This window comes from Lagopus muta, chromosome 25, assembly GCF_023343835.1.
Source record: "Lagopus muta isolate bLagMut1 chromosome 25, bLagMut1 primary, whole genome shotgun sequence".
NCBI lineage: Eukaryota > Metazoa > Chordata > Aves > Galliformes > Phasianidae > Lagopus > Lagopus muta.
In genome coordinates this window covers 950488-964694 of record NC_064457.1, presented here as the reverse complement: position 1 = coordinate 964694, position 14207 = coordinate 950488, and the positions used below count along the sequence as shown (strand labels likewise).

Below are 14207 nucleotides of genomic sequence, written 5' to 3'. Positions count from 1 at the left end.
CTTGCCATCCCACCCCCACATGCGTCCCATAATAAAGCCTGAGCTGAGCACGGCACGGCCTTGGGGAGGCACGGCGGCTTGGGGCTGTGCAGGCTGGGGGGGGGAAAATGGGGGATGAGGGAAATGGGGGTCACTGCATCTCAAGGGAGGGGGTGCAGGGGCTTGTAAAGGGCGTGCCAAGATGGGGGGAGTGGGGACAGAAGGGTGGGGGGCTGCGTGGAGTGGGCAGGGTGGTGTGGGGCGACAGGAGCGCAGCGGGGGCTGGGTATGCAGCGCCCATAGAGCAGCGGTGGGGTGCAGAGCAGGATGGGGGGCACAGAGTAGAGATTGAATTCCAGCTTTATTCACAGCACAGGGCACACCCTGCTGGGGGGCTGCACCCTGCTGGGTGGGGGGCACAGCCCCAGGGACTCCCCAAGGGCTGCACAGGGGGTCACCCCCCCCACCCGAAGGCACCACTCTGACCCCACGCATTGCACTGTCCCCCCTCTGCCAAAAAGCCACCCAGCAGCAAGCAGGGCCGGGCAAGGCAGCGTCCCTCCCCCTGTCCCCCAGGCACCCAGCATACACAGGCACCATCCACCCCCCCAGGGGTCCCCCCTCTGTGCTCGGCCACCCCCAGGACCCCCACGTCCCCCCCCCCCCATAGCAGTGCAGCCCCCAACAGCCGTTGCCACCTCGCGGCTGCCGGGATCCACAGCAGGAGAAATGGGCTCAGCGTCAGCAGCCAGGGGGGTCCACTGCCCCCCAGCTCTCCCAGAGAGGGGCTCCTGGCCCCCACACAGGACAGAGTGATAGAAAGGAAAGCACATCTCAGAAGGCAGGGGGAAGGGGGAGTCCATGGCCAGGAGGTATGGGGAAGGGGGAGGGAGGAATTTGTTTGGCACACGTCGGGGCAGGGCCCTGGGGGGGGGCATGCAGTGTTTCATCCCTCCCTGCTGCTCTAGTCCACTTTGGAGAGGTCCGAGTTGGCCTTCAGGAGGTAGAGGCTGTCATCCACCAGGAAGCTGTGGGGAAGGAGGGGAGGGCTGGGGGGCGCAGATTGGTCCATTGGGGGCAGGAGGTGGGGGGAACAAAGGGGGCCCAAAAGCCACCAGAGCCCAGTCAGACCCTGGAGCACCCCCAGCACCCAGGAGCAGAGAGGGGGCTCTGAGCAGCCCCAATTCAAGACAGGGGACGCAGCACTCCAAGGGCAAAAGAGGGGCCCCCAAGCACCTCAATTTCAAGAGTGGAGCACTGGGCACCTCATACTGAAGGAAAGGGCCCCCGGCGCCCCGATTTCAAGCATGGCCCTCACCTGTAGAAGAGGATGTTGAGTGGCACGGTGCTGATGTGCCAGAGGGCATGGGCGTCCAGCACCCAGAAGAGAGGAGGGAAGTCGAGGAGCTCGAGCAGAGCCCCCGCCTGCAGCAGCAGCACCACCACCGCACACTTCCAGACGTGGGGCAGGCGGGGCCGGTTCCGCAGGCACCACCAGAGCCACCACAGCAGGTTGAGGAGCCCTAAGGGGGGAAAAAAAGGGGGCAGGGGGATGGGAGCGCGATGGCCTGCATCCATTGCGTCCCCAAGGTCCTCACTGTCATCTCACTGTGTCCCCACATCCTCCACCCTGCTCCCATCGTGTTCCCTCGGCCCCTACTCTGATCCCATCGTTCCTCCTGGACCCGTTGCTCCCACGTTCCCCACCCCAGCCCCGCTGCCCCAGCTCTCACCGATGGCCACGTTCGCAGCCATGTTGTAGCCGTAGTCAAAGCGGACGAGCGTCAGGTAGGAGATGTGGCAGGCGAGGAAGAGGAGGAGGAAGGCCCTGAAGACGCCGATTAAGGCCGGCCGCCGCAGCCCCATCGTCCTGTGGACAGGAGGACAGCGGTGACACAAACCCAGCCCCAGGAACAGCGTTGTCCCCAGCGCTGGGACCCGCGCTCACCTGACCCAGCACAGGTACACGGAGTGCAGGACAACGGCTGAGGCGCAGAAGTAGTCGAGTTTCTGCAGGGCAGGAGTGGAGCCGGGGGCTCAGACCCCGGGGATTCACCCAGTGCCCCCCACAAGGTGGGGATGGGGACCCTCACCTCTGTCAGCGCCGTGTCCCGCGTGTGGAAGACGGTGGACCAGAACCAGGCATTGACAGAGACCTGTGGAGAGCACAGAGTGCTGTTGTAGGCAGGGGACAGACAAGGTCACCACAGTGGTGGCTTCTGCACTGTCCCCAGTGCCCCGAGGGGAGGACTTACCCAGGCAAAGGCGACGCAGGTGGGGTACATGGGGGAGGTGAGGGGCACGGCAGCTTTGTAGCGCAGCAGCATCAGGAAGCTGGCCAGGCCGTTGAGGAGGAGGCGAAGGCAGAGGCTGGCTCCTGAACAAAGAGGAACCGGGAGAAGGGCCACTGCAAGGGGGGGGGGGGGGGGGGGGGGGCGTCAGTTGGATGGAGGGAACGCAGGGAACCCCAACCTCCCTCCCCCCCTTTGTGCTCACCTTGCCATGGAACTGCGGCACGCGGCGGCCGGCCCTGCACGTAGAGCCGCACTGTGTGCCACATGCACTCATACTTGCAGTCATCGTGGCACGTCCAGCCTGGGGATGGGGAGCGGGGGGGTCCCGGGGTGGGGCTCAGTGTGTCCCTCCTCCCTGCACCCCCTCCAGTCCCTCTCAGCACAGTGGGTGTCAGGACACCCATCTGCCACGGCCAAGGAGAAGGTTCCAGGATGGCCCTAAGTCTCCCCAGTGCAGCCCAGTACCCCCCATCATGGCTCTGTGCCTCCCAGCACAGCCCTGCATGCTCCAATGTGGCTCAGTGTTCCCCCAGAACGGACCAGCAACCTTCCAATCTGACCCCAGCGTGGCCCAGTGCCTCCCGGTCCATCCCAGCGCTCCCAGTACGGTCCCAGTCAGGAACCAGTGACCCCCCCCAGTCCGGTCTCACCTCGGCCCAGTGCTCCCCAGTGCAGAACTAGCACAGCCCGGTCACCTCTCAGCCCACACCGATACGAGCCCACAGCTCCCAGTACATCCCAGTGCTCCCAGTTCTGCCCCGCCTCCACGTGCAGAGGAGGAGCCTGCGCGACACGTGGGCGTGGCTACCACGTGGGCGTGGCCCGGAAGCGGCGGAGTCTCCAGGCCCCTCAGCCAATGGGCGGGCAGCGGGGCGGTACCTGTGAGGCCCATGTAGAGCGGCTGCCGGGCGCGGAAGTGCCGCAGCGCCGCCCCCGAGCAGTTTCGCCGCTCGCAGCGGCCCAGGCACTCGCGGTACAGCGGCTCCCGGTCGCCCTGAGAGCCGCGGGCCGGGTCCGGCGCCGTCGCCGCTCCCAGCAACAGCAGCAGCGCGGCCCGCGCCGCCCCGCCGCTCGCCATCGCCGCCCGGCGCGGCTTCCGGCCCGCCCCGGAAGTGGGGGCGGCGCGGGGCACCACGGGATATAGCGCCCCCGCTGGCCGCGGGCATCACGGGAGGGTTGCGGTCCTCTAGAGCGGGAGGATCATGGGATATTTCGCCCCCCCCCTCCTTCGGCGCTCTCCGCAGAGGCTCACGGGATATATCCCCCCGTGGTGCCAGGGGGCGTCGGAGGCCTCGAGGGGCTCAGGCCCGGTGGGGGGACCGGAGGGCCCCCGGGGGTCTCAGCGCAGTGCGGAGAGGAGCGGGGCGGCGGGGGGCGGAGGCCGCGAGGTCCAGGGCTGCTTCAGAACAGCGGGCCTGGCTGGGAGATGGGGGCAGCTGCGAGACCGGCCCTGCCCCGCGGCCTCGGCCTGTACCGCCGCACCGCGCGTGGGGCCGGGGGTCGCGCCGTGCAGCGGGGCAGCCCGAGTGCTGCGGTGCTCCGGTGGAGCCGTGTCAGCAGCGGGGCCGTGCCCGGTGCTTCGCAGTGCCCGTTGTGGAACTCCCACGTTGGCGGAACCCCGAGATGGAGCGCACGAGGGTTCCACTGCACCGCCCTCCCATTGGGACCCCTGGTGACCGAGACAGGAAAACCCGGTGCTGCCGGGATGGGGTGACCGAGAGCAGCCGGGAGTCCCGGTACGGCGGGATCCCCGTGCCCGGTACGTCCGGCTCGGTGCTGCCTGTGTCGGAGGGGCCCCGCTGCTCCCGGGATGAAGTGCCCAAAGCCGCCCAGTGGTTCCCGTGGTTCCGATGCTGCCCGGGAGATTCGGGACCCGCGATGTCCGGCCTCGGTGCCGCCGGGCGGCCGCGAGCAGCCGGGAGCTCCGCCGCTGATCCCGGCACAGCGGGACGGACGGTGACCCGACGCCGTCCGGTGCCTCCGGTGCTCGGGAGCGCGCGGGGTGGGCGGGAGCGCGCGGCGCGCCCTCTTCCCCCGCTCCCAGGAACGCTGCGCGTCCCCGCGAGGTGGAGCCCGGGAGCGCGGCGGGAGGCGGCGGAACCGCACCGCAAACTTTCCCGGAGCGGCCGGCGCGGGGCCATGGGCCGCGGCCCGCGCTGAGCACCATGATCGCCGCCCGCGGCCGCCCGCTTTGCCCCGCGCTGCCGCTGCTGCTGCTGCTGCTCGCCGCGCTTTGCCCCGCCGCCGCCGCCGAAGGTGGGTCCGCCCCGACGGGCAGCGGGGGCGCGGGGGGCGGCGGCGGGACTCGGTGCGGAGTTGTGCGGAGAGCGGAGGGGTCGGGGTAGCGGGGCCGGGGGGGCTGCTGGGGCTTTACGGTTGAAAGTGACCCCCACCCCTCCCGCCTTGCTTGTTCCCCCCCCCCCTCCCGGCTCCCCGCCGTGGGCAGCACCTCCCTCTCGGCGTTCCCACGCGGGATTGGGCTGAGCCGGGAGGCGCGGGGCCGGGGGCGGCCGCATCGCTCGTTGCCCCCCCCCGGTGTCCCCCGGCGAGGGCGAGCTCGCAGCTCCTGTTGTGCCGTGTCCCCCAGGGGACCCCGAAATGGAGACGGCCCCGTCCCCACCGCGGTGCGTGGGACGGAACGGCTCGCGGGGGTCCCGCAGATCACAAGAGGTGCGGTGACACAACCGCGAGAGCCCCCCCCTCCCCCCCCCTCCCCCGTCCCACGGAGATGGTTTCGGGGCGCGGAGGGGCCCCGGGGCGGCGGCGGTGCCGCACGGTGCGGGTGGGCGGGCGGGCGGGTGCGTCCCCGCCGGTCGCTCCCATCCACATTCTCGAGGTGCCGCACCCTGCCCGGCCCGACGGGAGCAGCCGGGGCAGGACCCCAGCGCCGCGGGGCCTCGGCCGGAGCGAGGACGGGGCGGGCATCGCCCCACCGCCGTCCCCACGCAGATCCCGATGTGGGGCTCCGGGCAAAAAGTGGGGACTCGGTGGGTCCCTTCTGCTCCCATCACCTTGCAGCTCGAGCTCCGAGCGGTGGCACGTCCCCACCGCTGTACCCAGCGCTGTCCCCAGGGCAGGGGGTGACGCGCAGCCCGAGCCCCGGGAGGGCGATGGCAGTGGTTCCGAACTGGGATCCATCCCCACCGCCTTCCTCCGGCCCTGGGAGCGCCGTCGGCATCCCCTGCCCGCACGCAACAGGTGGAGCAGACCTTGAGATTTGGCCGCACAACACCGCGGGGCCGTTCCCTTCGGGGTGGGGGCACCTGGCAGTCCCCACCTCCCCATCCACATGGGTAGCTGCCCCGTGCCCAGGGGCAGAGATTCCCGTTCTGGAGGCTCGGGGCTGTTTCCCCGTCTCGGCGGCCCCGCAGCAGGCAGAGGGTCGGGAAAGGGGGGGGGGCGGCTGCATCCCGGGTTGTCCCATGGCCTCGTGGCAGCTGCCGGCACCGGGGGCTGTCACTCAGCCTCCGCGCGGCCCCCCCTGCACGGAGGGCAGAGCGAGACGTACCCAACCCCTGCCTCAGCGTCCCCTTCCGAGGTGGTGATGGTGGAGCCGTGGGTCAGCGTTGGGGGCGACCGCGGCCCCCACCCCATGAGGTGAGAGGGGACAACGGGGAGCCACCGTGACCCCCGCTCGAGGAGAGGCAGGGGGGCACCTTGGAACGTGGGGGTCTCGAGAGACCCCAGCCCCAAAGCCTTCACTGGGGGGCCGTCCCGCGTGGCGGTGGGGCGCCGGGGGCCGCGGGCGTGCCGGGGCTGGGCCGTGCCTGCGTCACCCCGCTCGCTCCCCAAACATGCCCGACCTGAAAAGGCGGTTCCCGGCGGGACGCTGCGGCCGGGCCGTGCCACCCCACCGCCGTGACTCACCGCACCCCGGCCCGCCCCTCCCGGACCCACCGCCACGCACTGGGTTGGGGGGGGGGGGGGGTGGACGGAGCGAGGCGGCCATGGGACGCGGCCATCCGGGGCCGCTCAACAATCGCGTGTTGTCTGGGCTTCTCCCCCCCGGCGGCGTGGGCACAGCATTCCTGCTCCGCGGCCCCCGCCCCGCTCGGGGCCCCCCCAGGCTGCGCTCGTTGCGGGCTGTGGGGCCGGGGCGGCGTTCGGCCCCCTGGGACCGCCCAGTGCCGGACGTGGGCACGCGGTGGGGGTCGTGGCTGCGTGCCGAAACGTTGGGGTGGTGCTGCGGTGGGAGCTGGGGGTCCGCATCCCCGAGCATCCCGCGTCCCTCGTCCCCACGCCACGTGCGGGGGCCGCGCAGGAAGCCCATCGGAAGCCCATCGGAAGTTTTTGGGAGCAGATAACCGTCAGCAGCCTCAGCCGCAGCATTTCCTGCGGCCGGATCCCGCGGGGGCGATGGCACGGCCGGCCTTGGCTGACCCGTCTCACCCCCTCCATCCATCCCCGCAGTGTGCACCGGCACCGACATGAAGCTGCTGCAGCCCTCCAGCCCCGAGAGCCACTACGAGACCTTACGGCACCTCTACCAGGGCTGCCAGGTGGTGCAGGGCAACCTGGAGCTCACCTACCTGCCCCCCGGCGCCGACACCGCCTTCCTCAAGGTGCGAGGATTCGGGGACGCGTGGCACCGGGAAGGAAGGGGGGTCCCGGGGGTCTCACCGCCGTTCTGCCCCATCTCCCCCACCCCGCAGGACATCAAGGAGGTGCAGGGCTACGTGCTGATCGCTGAGAACCACGTGAGCGCCGTGGGGCTGCAGGGGCTGCGCATCATCCGCGGGACGCAGCTCTTCCAGGAGCGCTACGCGTTGGCCGTGCTGGGCAATGTGGGGCTGCGGCAGCTCGGCATGCGGCAGCTCACAGGTAGGGGGCGTAAGGGGGGGGGGGGGAGGAGATGGATGGGGGGTCGCTGCGTGGGAGCTGCAGGTCCACGAGTAGGGCTGGGGTAAAGAATCACCGCGCGGTTTGGGTTGCAAGACCCCAAAATCCATCCATCCATCCCCAGCCCATGTCCCCTCCCACAGCTCACCGTGCTGGACCTGAGCGCTGCCAGGGATGGGGGCACCCACAGCTGCTCTGTGCCCACATAGCAATGAATTTCTTCCCGATGTCTAACCTAAATCTCCCCTCTTTTAGCTTAAGACCATTCCCCGTTGTCCATCCCTACGCCCCCAGTAGAACTCACTCCTCCCCAGATTTTATGCAGCCCCTTCCTTCTCTGGGCAGTGACTCCAAGCCCCTTTGCGGGGCTGGGTGTCCCCGTGGGGCCATCCCCCCATGCTGATGGCAGCTCTTGTCCCCCCCCCCACGCAGAGATCCTGAAGGGGGGGGTGCACATTGAGGGGAACCCCCAGCTCTGCTTCCAGGAGACCATCCTCTGGGCCGACATCTTCCACCGGCACAACGAGCTGCGCAGTGAGACCCATGTGGAGAGCATCCGCAAACCGCACCTGTGAGCAGCCCCAGGGCTGGAGGGGGGGGAATGGGGGGGGGGGCTGAGAGGTGGGTGGGTGGGTTGGGGGGTGCTACCCCCCCCAGCTCCCTATTGATGCCATCCGTCCGCCTGCAGGTCCCGACTGCAAGGCACTGTGTGCTGAGGGGCACTGCTGGGGCGACAGCCCCCAGGATTGCCAGACCCGTGAGTATGGGGCTGCCTGGACCCCCCCCCACCCTATAGATACCCCCCAAACCATTGGGCACTCCCATATCCCTGCTCCATTCACCCCGTGTAGCACCCAGATCCCTGCCCTGGGGACCCACACTGGTGCCCCCCAATCACCACGCTGCAGACCTTCCCCTTGTCCCCAAACCCCTGCTCCATAAATGCCCAGAATCCCTTCCCCTTTGGAATGCCACCTACTCCTCAGTTCCTCGCCCCTCTCCCCAGTCTCTCTCCCTTTGGGGGAGGGATCCCCATGGCACTGTGCCCCCCTTTTCCCCCCCCAGTGACCAACAGTATCTGCCACGGGTGCCCACGCTGCAAGGGCACGAAGCCGACGGACTGCTGCCACGAGCAGTGCGCTGCGGGCTGCACCGGCCCCAAGCACTCCGACTGCCTGGTGGGCAAGGGATGGGGGGGTGGGCAGGGGATTCCCCCAAACACAGGGGCTGATGGCTGGACCCCCCCCCCCCCCCTTCCCCATCAGGCCTGTCTGAACTTCAACCGGAGTGGGATTTGTGAGCTGCACTGCCCCCCCCCTCGTCATCTACAACTCCGACACCTTCGAGTCGGTGCCCAACCGCGATGGGCGTTACACCTTTGGTGCCAGCTGTGTCAGCCAGTGCCCCTGTGAGTGCTGGGGGGGTGGGGAGGGGTCTGAGCACCTCCTTACCCAGTTCTGACCGTCCTGTCCCCTCCCCCCGCCCCCCAGATAATTACCTTGCGACAGAGGTGGGCTCCTGTACCCTTGTCTGCCCCCAGAACAGTCAAGAGGTGACAGTCAACAATGTGCAGAAGTGCGAGAAGTGCAGCAAGCCTTGTCCAGAGGGTGAGTGCCTGGGGGGGTCCTGATTATGCAGCTAGGGGGGCTCTGGGGCAACACAGGGGGCTGCTGTTCACTGGGGAGCTCTGCAGGGACGGTGCTGGAGAGCCCCAGCCTCCAGTGGGGCCAAGGGGCTGCTGTGCCCTGAGGGGCCCTGCAGCGTGCTGCCGAGCAGGCAGTGCTTTGGGGAGGTCCTGGTGAATCTACCACCCCCTCTCTGCCCCCTGCAGTGTGCTACGGCCTGGGGGTGGATTTCCTCAAGGGCGTCCGTGCCGTCAATGCCTCCAACATCCGGCACTTTGCTGGCTGCACCAAGATCTTTGGCAGCCTGGCCTTCCTGCCCGAGACCTTCGCTGGGTAAGCGCTGCTACCCCATCCCAGAGGGAACCACTGGGACCCCCTGCAGTCCCACCAACCCCCCCCCTTCCTATCTCCCGCAGGGACCCAAGCACCAACACAGCACCCCTGGACCCCCAGCTGCTATCGGTCTTCGAGAGCCTGGAGGAGCTGACAGGTGAGTGCTGGGGGAGGGGGACACGAGCTGAGGGCACAAAGCGAGCAGTGGTTACGCTTGTGTCCCCCTCCTCCCCTCCCCCAGGGTACCTGTACATTGCTGCCTGGCCACCCGGCATGGACGACCTGGGCGCCTTTCAGAACCTGCGTGTTATCCGTGGCCGTGTGCTGCACAAGTGAGATGGGGACGGGGACCTGGAGGGACGTGATGGGTGACACGGGGGTGACGTGGGTGCTCACCTGGCTGTGTCTTGGCAGCGGTGCCTACTCACTGACGCTGCAGGACCTGGCGGTGCAGGCACTGGGGCTGCGTGCCTTGCAGGAGATCAGCAGTGGGATGGTGCTCATCCACCACAACCCCCAGCTCTGCTTCCTCCAGAAGGTGCCCTGGGACAGCATCTTCCGCCACCCCCGCCAGCGCCTCTTCCAGACCCACAACAAAGCCCCCGAGCAGTGCGGTGAGGACCCCCCAGTCCCACTCCCAGCCCCGCTCATGGTCCCCAGGCCGGGCCATGGGGGGTAACCCTGTGTCCGACCTCCCCAGAGAGTGAGGGCCTGGTGTGCTTCCACCTCTGCGCCCAAGGGCACTGCTGGGGGCCCGGCCCCACTCAGTGCGTCTCCTGTGAGCGCTTCCTGCGGGGCCAGGAGTGCGTGGCCTCCTGCAACCTGCTGGATGGGTGAGTGTAGGGATGGGCTGAGCCTGGCAGGGAGAGTGGGACGCAGCCCTGCATCGATCCCATCCCCATCCCACTCCCACCGCCCCGCAGTGCCGTCCGGGAGCACACCAACGGCACGCGCTGCCTGCCCTGCCACCCTGAGTGCCAGCCACAGAACGGCACCGAGACCTGCTTTGGATCGGTGAGCACGGGGACATGGGGACACCAGCCTGGGGATGGCGCTGCCGCCAGGCCCCTCACCCCCCACCCTTTGCCCCCCTGCCCCACAGGACGCGGATCAGTGCGTGGCGTGTGCGCACTACAAGGACGGGCAGCAGTGTGTGCGGCGCTGCCCCAGCGGGGTGAAGGTGGACGCCTCCTTTGTGCCCATCTGGAAGTACCCGGATGAGGAGGGGGTCTGCCAGCTCTGCCCCACCAACTGCACCCACTCGTGAGTACGCACCGCGACCAGGGGTGTGGAAGGGGGCTGCTGGATGCTCACCCACCCTGCGTTCTATCAGGTGCACCATCCGGGATGAGGACGGCTGCCCCGTGGACCAGAAGCCAAGGTAGCGCCATGGGTACCCCCACCCCACAGGGGAGCATCAGGGGGTGACTGCGTCCCCACACCCCCTGTCACCTCCCATCCCACAGCCAGGTGACGTCCATCATTGCTGGTGTGGTGGGGGCTCTGCTGGTCGTCGTCCTTCTGCTCATCACCGTCATCTGCGTCAAGCGCCGGCGGCAGCAGGAGAGGAAGCACACCATGCGGCGGCTGCTGCAGGAGACCGAGGTGGGGATGTGGGGCAACCTGGAGGGGAGGGCTCGAAGAGTTGTCCCTCCTCACTCACCTGTCCCTCGCAGCTGGTGGAGCCGCTGACGCCCAGCGGGGCCCTCCCCAACCAAGCGCAGATGCGCATCCTCAAGGAGACGGAGTTGAAGAAAGTGAAGGTTTTGGGCTCTGGTGCTTTCGGCACTGTCTATAAGGTGAGGAGTGGGAGGCACAGCCAGTGAGATGGCGCCGTCTGCGTCCTCCTTGCTCACCGACCCCCCCATAGGGCATCTGGATCCCCGACGGGGAGAGCGTGAAGATCCCGGTGGCCATCAAGGTGTTGCGGGAGAACACTTCGCCCAAGGCCAACAAGGAGATCCTGGATGTGAGTGCGGTGGAGGCTGGCACGGGGCTGGGGAGTCTGTGCCAACCTGACCTCCTGTCCGTGGCTGCCTGCAGGAAGCCTACGTGATGGCCGGGGTGGGCAGCCCCTACGTGTCACGGCTGCTGGGCATCTGCCTGACCTCCACGGTGCAGCTGGTGACGCAGCTGATGCCCTATGGCTGCTTGCTGGACTACGTGAGGGAGAACAAGGACCGCATCGGCTCCCAGGACCTGCTCAACTGGTGTGTGCAGATCGCCAAGGTAGGACTGGGGGCTGCTGGGGGCTGTGGGGGGTTGGAGGTGCAGAGCTGAATGCCTGCCGCCCAGGGGATGAGCTACCTGGAGGAGGTGCGGCTGGTGCACCGCGACCTGGCTGCTCGCAACGTCCTGGTCAAGAGCCCCAACCACGTCAAAATCACAGACTTCGGGCTGGCACGGCTGCTTGATATCGACGAGACCGAGTACCATGCTGACGGGGGCAAGGTGGGACGTGGGGACGGGGTGACAGGGAGCGCGGTGCCCCCAGGGGGTCCCGCTCACCCCTCCACCCGCCCACCCAGGTCCCCATCAAGTGGATGGCGCTGGAGTCCATCCTGCACCGGCGCTTCACCCACCAGAGCGATGTCTGGAGCTACGGTGCGTTCCCGTGCTGGCTGCGGTGGGGCAGGGGGTCCCAAAGCAACACTTACCCCATGTCCCCGTGTCCTCAGGTGTCACTGTGTGGGAGCTGATGACTTTCGGGGCAAAACCCTACGATGGGATCCCAGCGAGGGAGATCCCCGACCTGCTGGAGAAGGGCGAGCGGCTGCCACAGCCTCCCATCTGCACCATCGACGTCTACATGATCATGGTGAAATGTGAGTGGGGGGACGTGGGGACACGGTGGCCAGGACCCCACCGCCCCCCTCACGGCGCTCGGCTCTGCCCCAGGCTGGATGATCGACTCCGAGTGCCGGCCCAAGTTCCGTGAGCTGGTCACCGAGTTCTCCCGCATGGCCCGCGACCCCCAGCGCTTTGTGGTCATCCAGGTATGGGGTCCCGGGGGTTTTGCCCTCAGCTGTGCCCCAACAGGCGCTGACAGCCCCCCCCTCGCCCCCAGAACGACATGATCGGGCTGCCCAGCTCCATGGATAGCACCTTCTACCGGGCGCTGCTGGAGGAGGAGGACATGGACGACCTGGTGGATGCTGAGGAGTACCTGGTCCCTCACCAGGGCTTCTTCAGTGCTGAGACCTCCACTGCCTACCGCAGCCGCATCTCCTCCACGCAGGTATGGGGCAGCTTGGGGCAGCGTGCTGCTGCAGGGTCCACAGGGTGCAAAGTCCCCAACGCTACCTGGAGACCCCGCAGACCCCGTGCGACCCCACGGCGCCGTGCCCGACTCCATGCCCTCTTGCCTCCTCAGAGCACGGCGGAAACCCCAGCCGACACAACAGAGGGCGAGGAATCAGCTGCCTTCCCCTTCCCACCGCAGAGCCTGGTGGAGGGGCCAGAGTGCCCTGTGCCAGAGGCTCTGGAGGTGGATGTTGGGGCCAAGGGAGCCCTGCCGAGCCCCCCGGCCACACGGTACAGCAAGGACCCCACTGCGCTGCCGGGTAATGAGAGCAAGGGTCTGGACCCCGAGGGCTTCGTCCCCCCAGCTCCCCATACCACTATGCCAGGTAGGGCAATAGGGACCCTGGGAGGGAGGCAAGGACCCTGCTCAGCTGCTGACACGTCCCTTGTCCCTGCAGAGTACGTGAACCAGGCTGGGGAGCGGCCATCACCCCCCCGGCACCCCTGCGCACCGCCATCCCCACCAGACAAGCCCAAGGGCCACCAAGGCAAGAACGGGCTGATCAAGGACACCAAGCACCCCTTCCTGGGGCCCTTTGGCCGCGCCGTGGAGAACCCCGAGTACCTGGCCCCCCCGGGGCTGCCGGTCCCCACCGCCTTCAGCCAGGCCTTTGACAACCCCTACTACTGGAATCAGGACCCCCCCAAAGCCGGGAGCCCTGAGGGCGGACCCAGCTCCACACCGGCAGCTGAGAACCCCGAGTACCTGGGTTTGGCTGAGCCTGAGGACGTGGCTGTGTAGGGCAGGGCCACCGCTGGACCCCCCTTTCACCGAGGCAGCTTGGGGAGGGACGGCGTGAGGCCGGCGGCGGATGTGGGGCCGGGACTGCCCCCTCTGCAGGAGAGCCCAGGGCACCGTGGGACGGTGCAGCAGCACAGGGGTGGGCGCAGAGGACCCTCAGAAGGAGCCCAAAAGCCCCACCGAGATGGCTGCTCACACGGTTCCTCGTGGAAGAAGGAAGATGGAAGCAGCATCACCCCGACCAGCACAGGACTGGGAGCCCCATCACACTGCTGTTCCTCACCATACACCCGTCACGCTGCCGCTGTCCCAAAGGCTCCTCCGCCACCGCTGTGCCCCAGCCCCCTCCCCCCCGGCGCCCAGCCGCGCTGGACACACTGACTTGCACTGAGCAGGTGGATGCTGGGCTGCCTGGGCTCCTGCTGGATTCCTGTGAAGCTGACGGCGTCGCACCTGGATGTATATTTGATCATTGTATATGATTTTTTTCTTTTTTTTTTCTACTCTGCTGGCTCTGCGTGCTTTGCTCCCGTCTCCTCCATCAGCTGCTGCCACCACAGCACTGAGGGAAAGCCCTGATCCTGCTGGGCTGCAGCCAAGAACAGGGCAGCAGGGAGCTGACCTAGCCCTGCTTTCACTGCCCGCCTCCCCACCACGCTCTCCAGGGACGCAGGAGAAGAGGAGGCAGTGTTTTCCTCCATCCTTTATTCAGCACTGGATCGTGGGGCTTACAGACAGTACATAATAAATAGGGGGAGGCCACCTCGGCTCGGCCACACTGCCCTGGGCTCAGCTGCCCTGCGGCAAAGGGCAGAGTCATTACGTGGGGAGGGTGAGAGCCAGGAGCCTGGGAACAGGGCAGCAGGAGAAGCTCGTGGCCGTTAAACGAACCCCGGGGCTGTGGGGATAGAGCCAAGCAGGGCTTCCCATGGCCAGCCGGTCCCTGCTGCCCTCGTACCTGTTTAAACAGTGATCAGAGAAGCTGTAATCATTAACGAACCGCACTCAAGTTTACGTTCCTCTGCATAAACCTTTGGGAGCTCTGAAGCCGCCGTGTCCCCTCTGACGGTCAGGTTGGGCTGGGCGTTCACT

At 67.8% G+C, this 14207-nt stretch overlaps 2 protein-coding genes across 2 annotated transcripts; one reads left to right on the top strand and one right to left on the bottom strand.

Moving 5' to 3' along the window:
- Positions 1 to 641: 641 nt before the first annotated feature.
- On the bottom strand, positions 642 to 3390 carry PGAP3 (post-GPI attachment to proteins phospholipase 3). The gene is given in 10 exon segments (XM_048926732.1): positions 642 to 1007; positions 1298 to 1502; positions 1713 to 1849; positions 1928 to 1989; positions 2073 to 2135; positions 2235 to 2332; positions 2335 to 2386; positions 2476 to 2508; positions 2510 to 2574; positions 3153 to 3390. Coding segments are annotated over 10 exon segments (978 nt in total). The 5' UTR covers positions 3352 to 3390; the 3' UTR covers positions 642 to 943.
- A 961-nt stretch (positions 3391 to 4351) lies between these two features.
- On the top strand, positions 4352 to 13120 carry ERBB2 (erb-b2 receptor tyrosine kinase 2). Its single transcript, XM_048926734.1, is given in 29 exon segments — positions 4352 to 4529; positions 6684 to 6835; positions 6926 to 7094; positions 7545 to 7672; positions 7674 to 7683; positions 7801 to 7869; positions 8178 to 8290; positions 8378 to 8422; positions 8424 to 8520; positions 8603 to 8719; positions 8944 to 9070; positions 9154 to 9227; positions 9312 to 9402; positions 9485 to 9684; positions 9771 to 9903; positions 9994 to 10084; positions 10173 to 10333; positions 10404 to 10451; positions 10537 to 10675; positions 10747 to 10869; positions 10941 to 11039; positions 11114 to 11299; positions 11366 to 11521; positions 11599 to 11674; positions 11749 to 11895; positions 11969 to 12066; positions 12138 to 12308; positions 12444 to 12699; positions 12772 to 13120. Coding segments are annotated over 29 exon segments (3711 nt in total). The 5' UTR covers positions 4352 to 4438; the 3' UTR covers positions 13116 to 13120.
- Positions 13121 to 14207: the final 1087 nt, after the last annotated feature.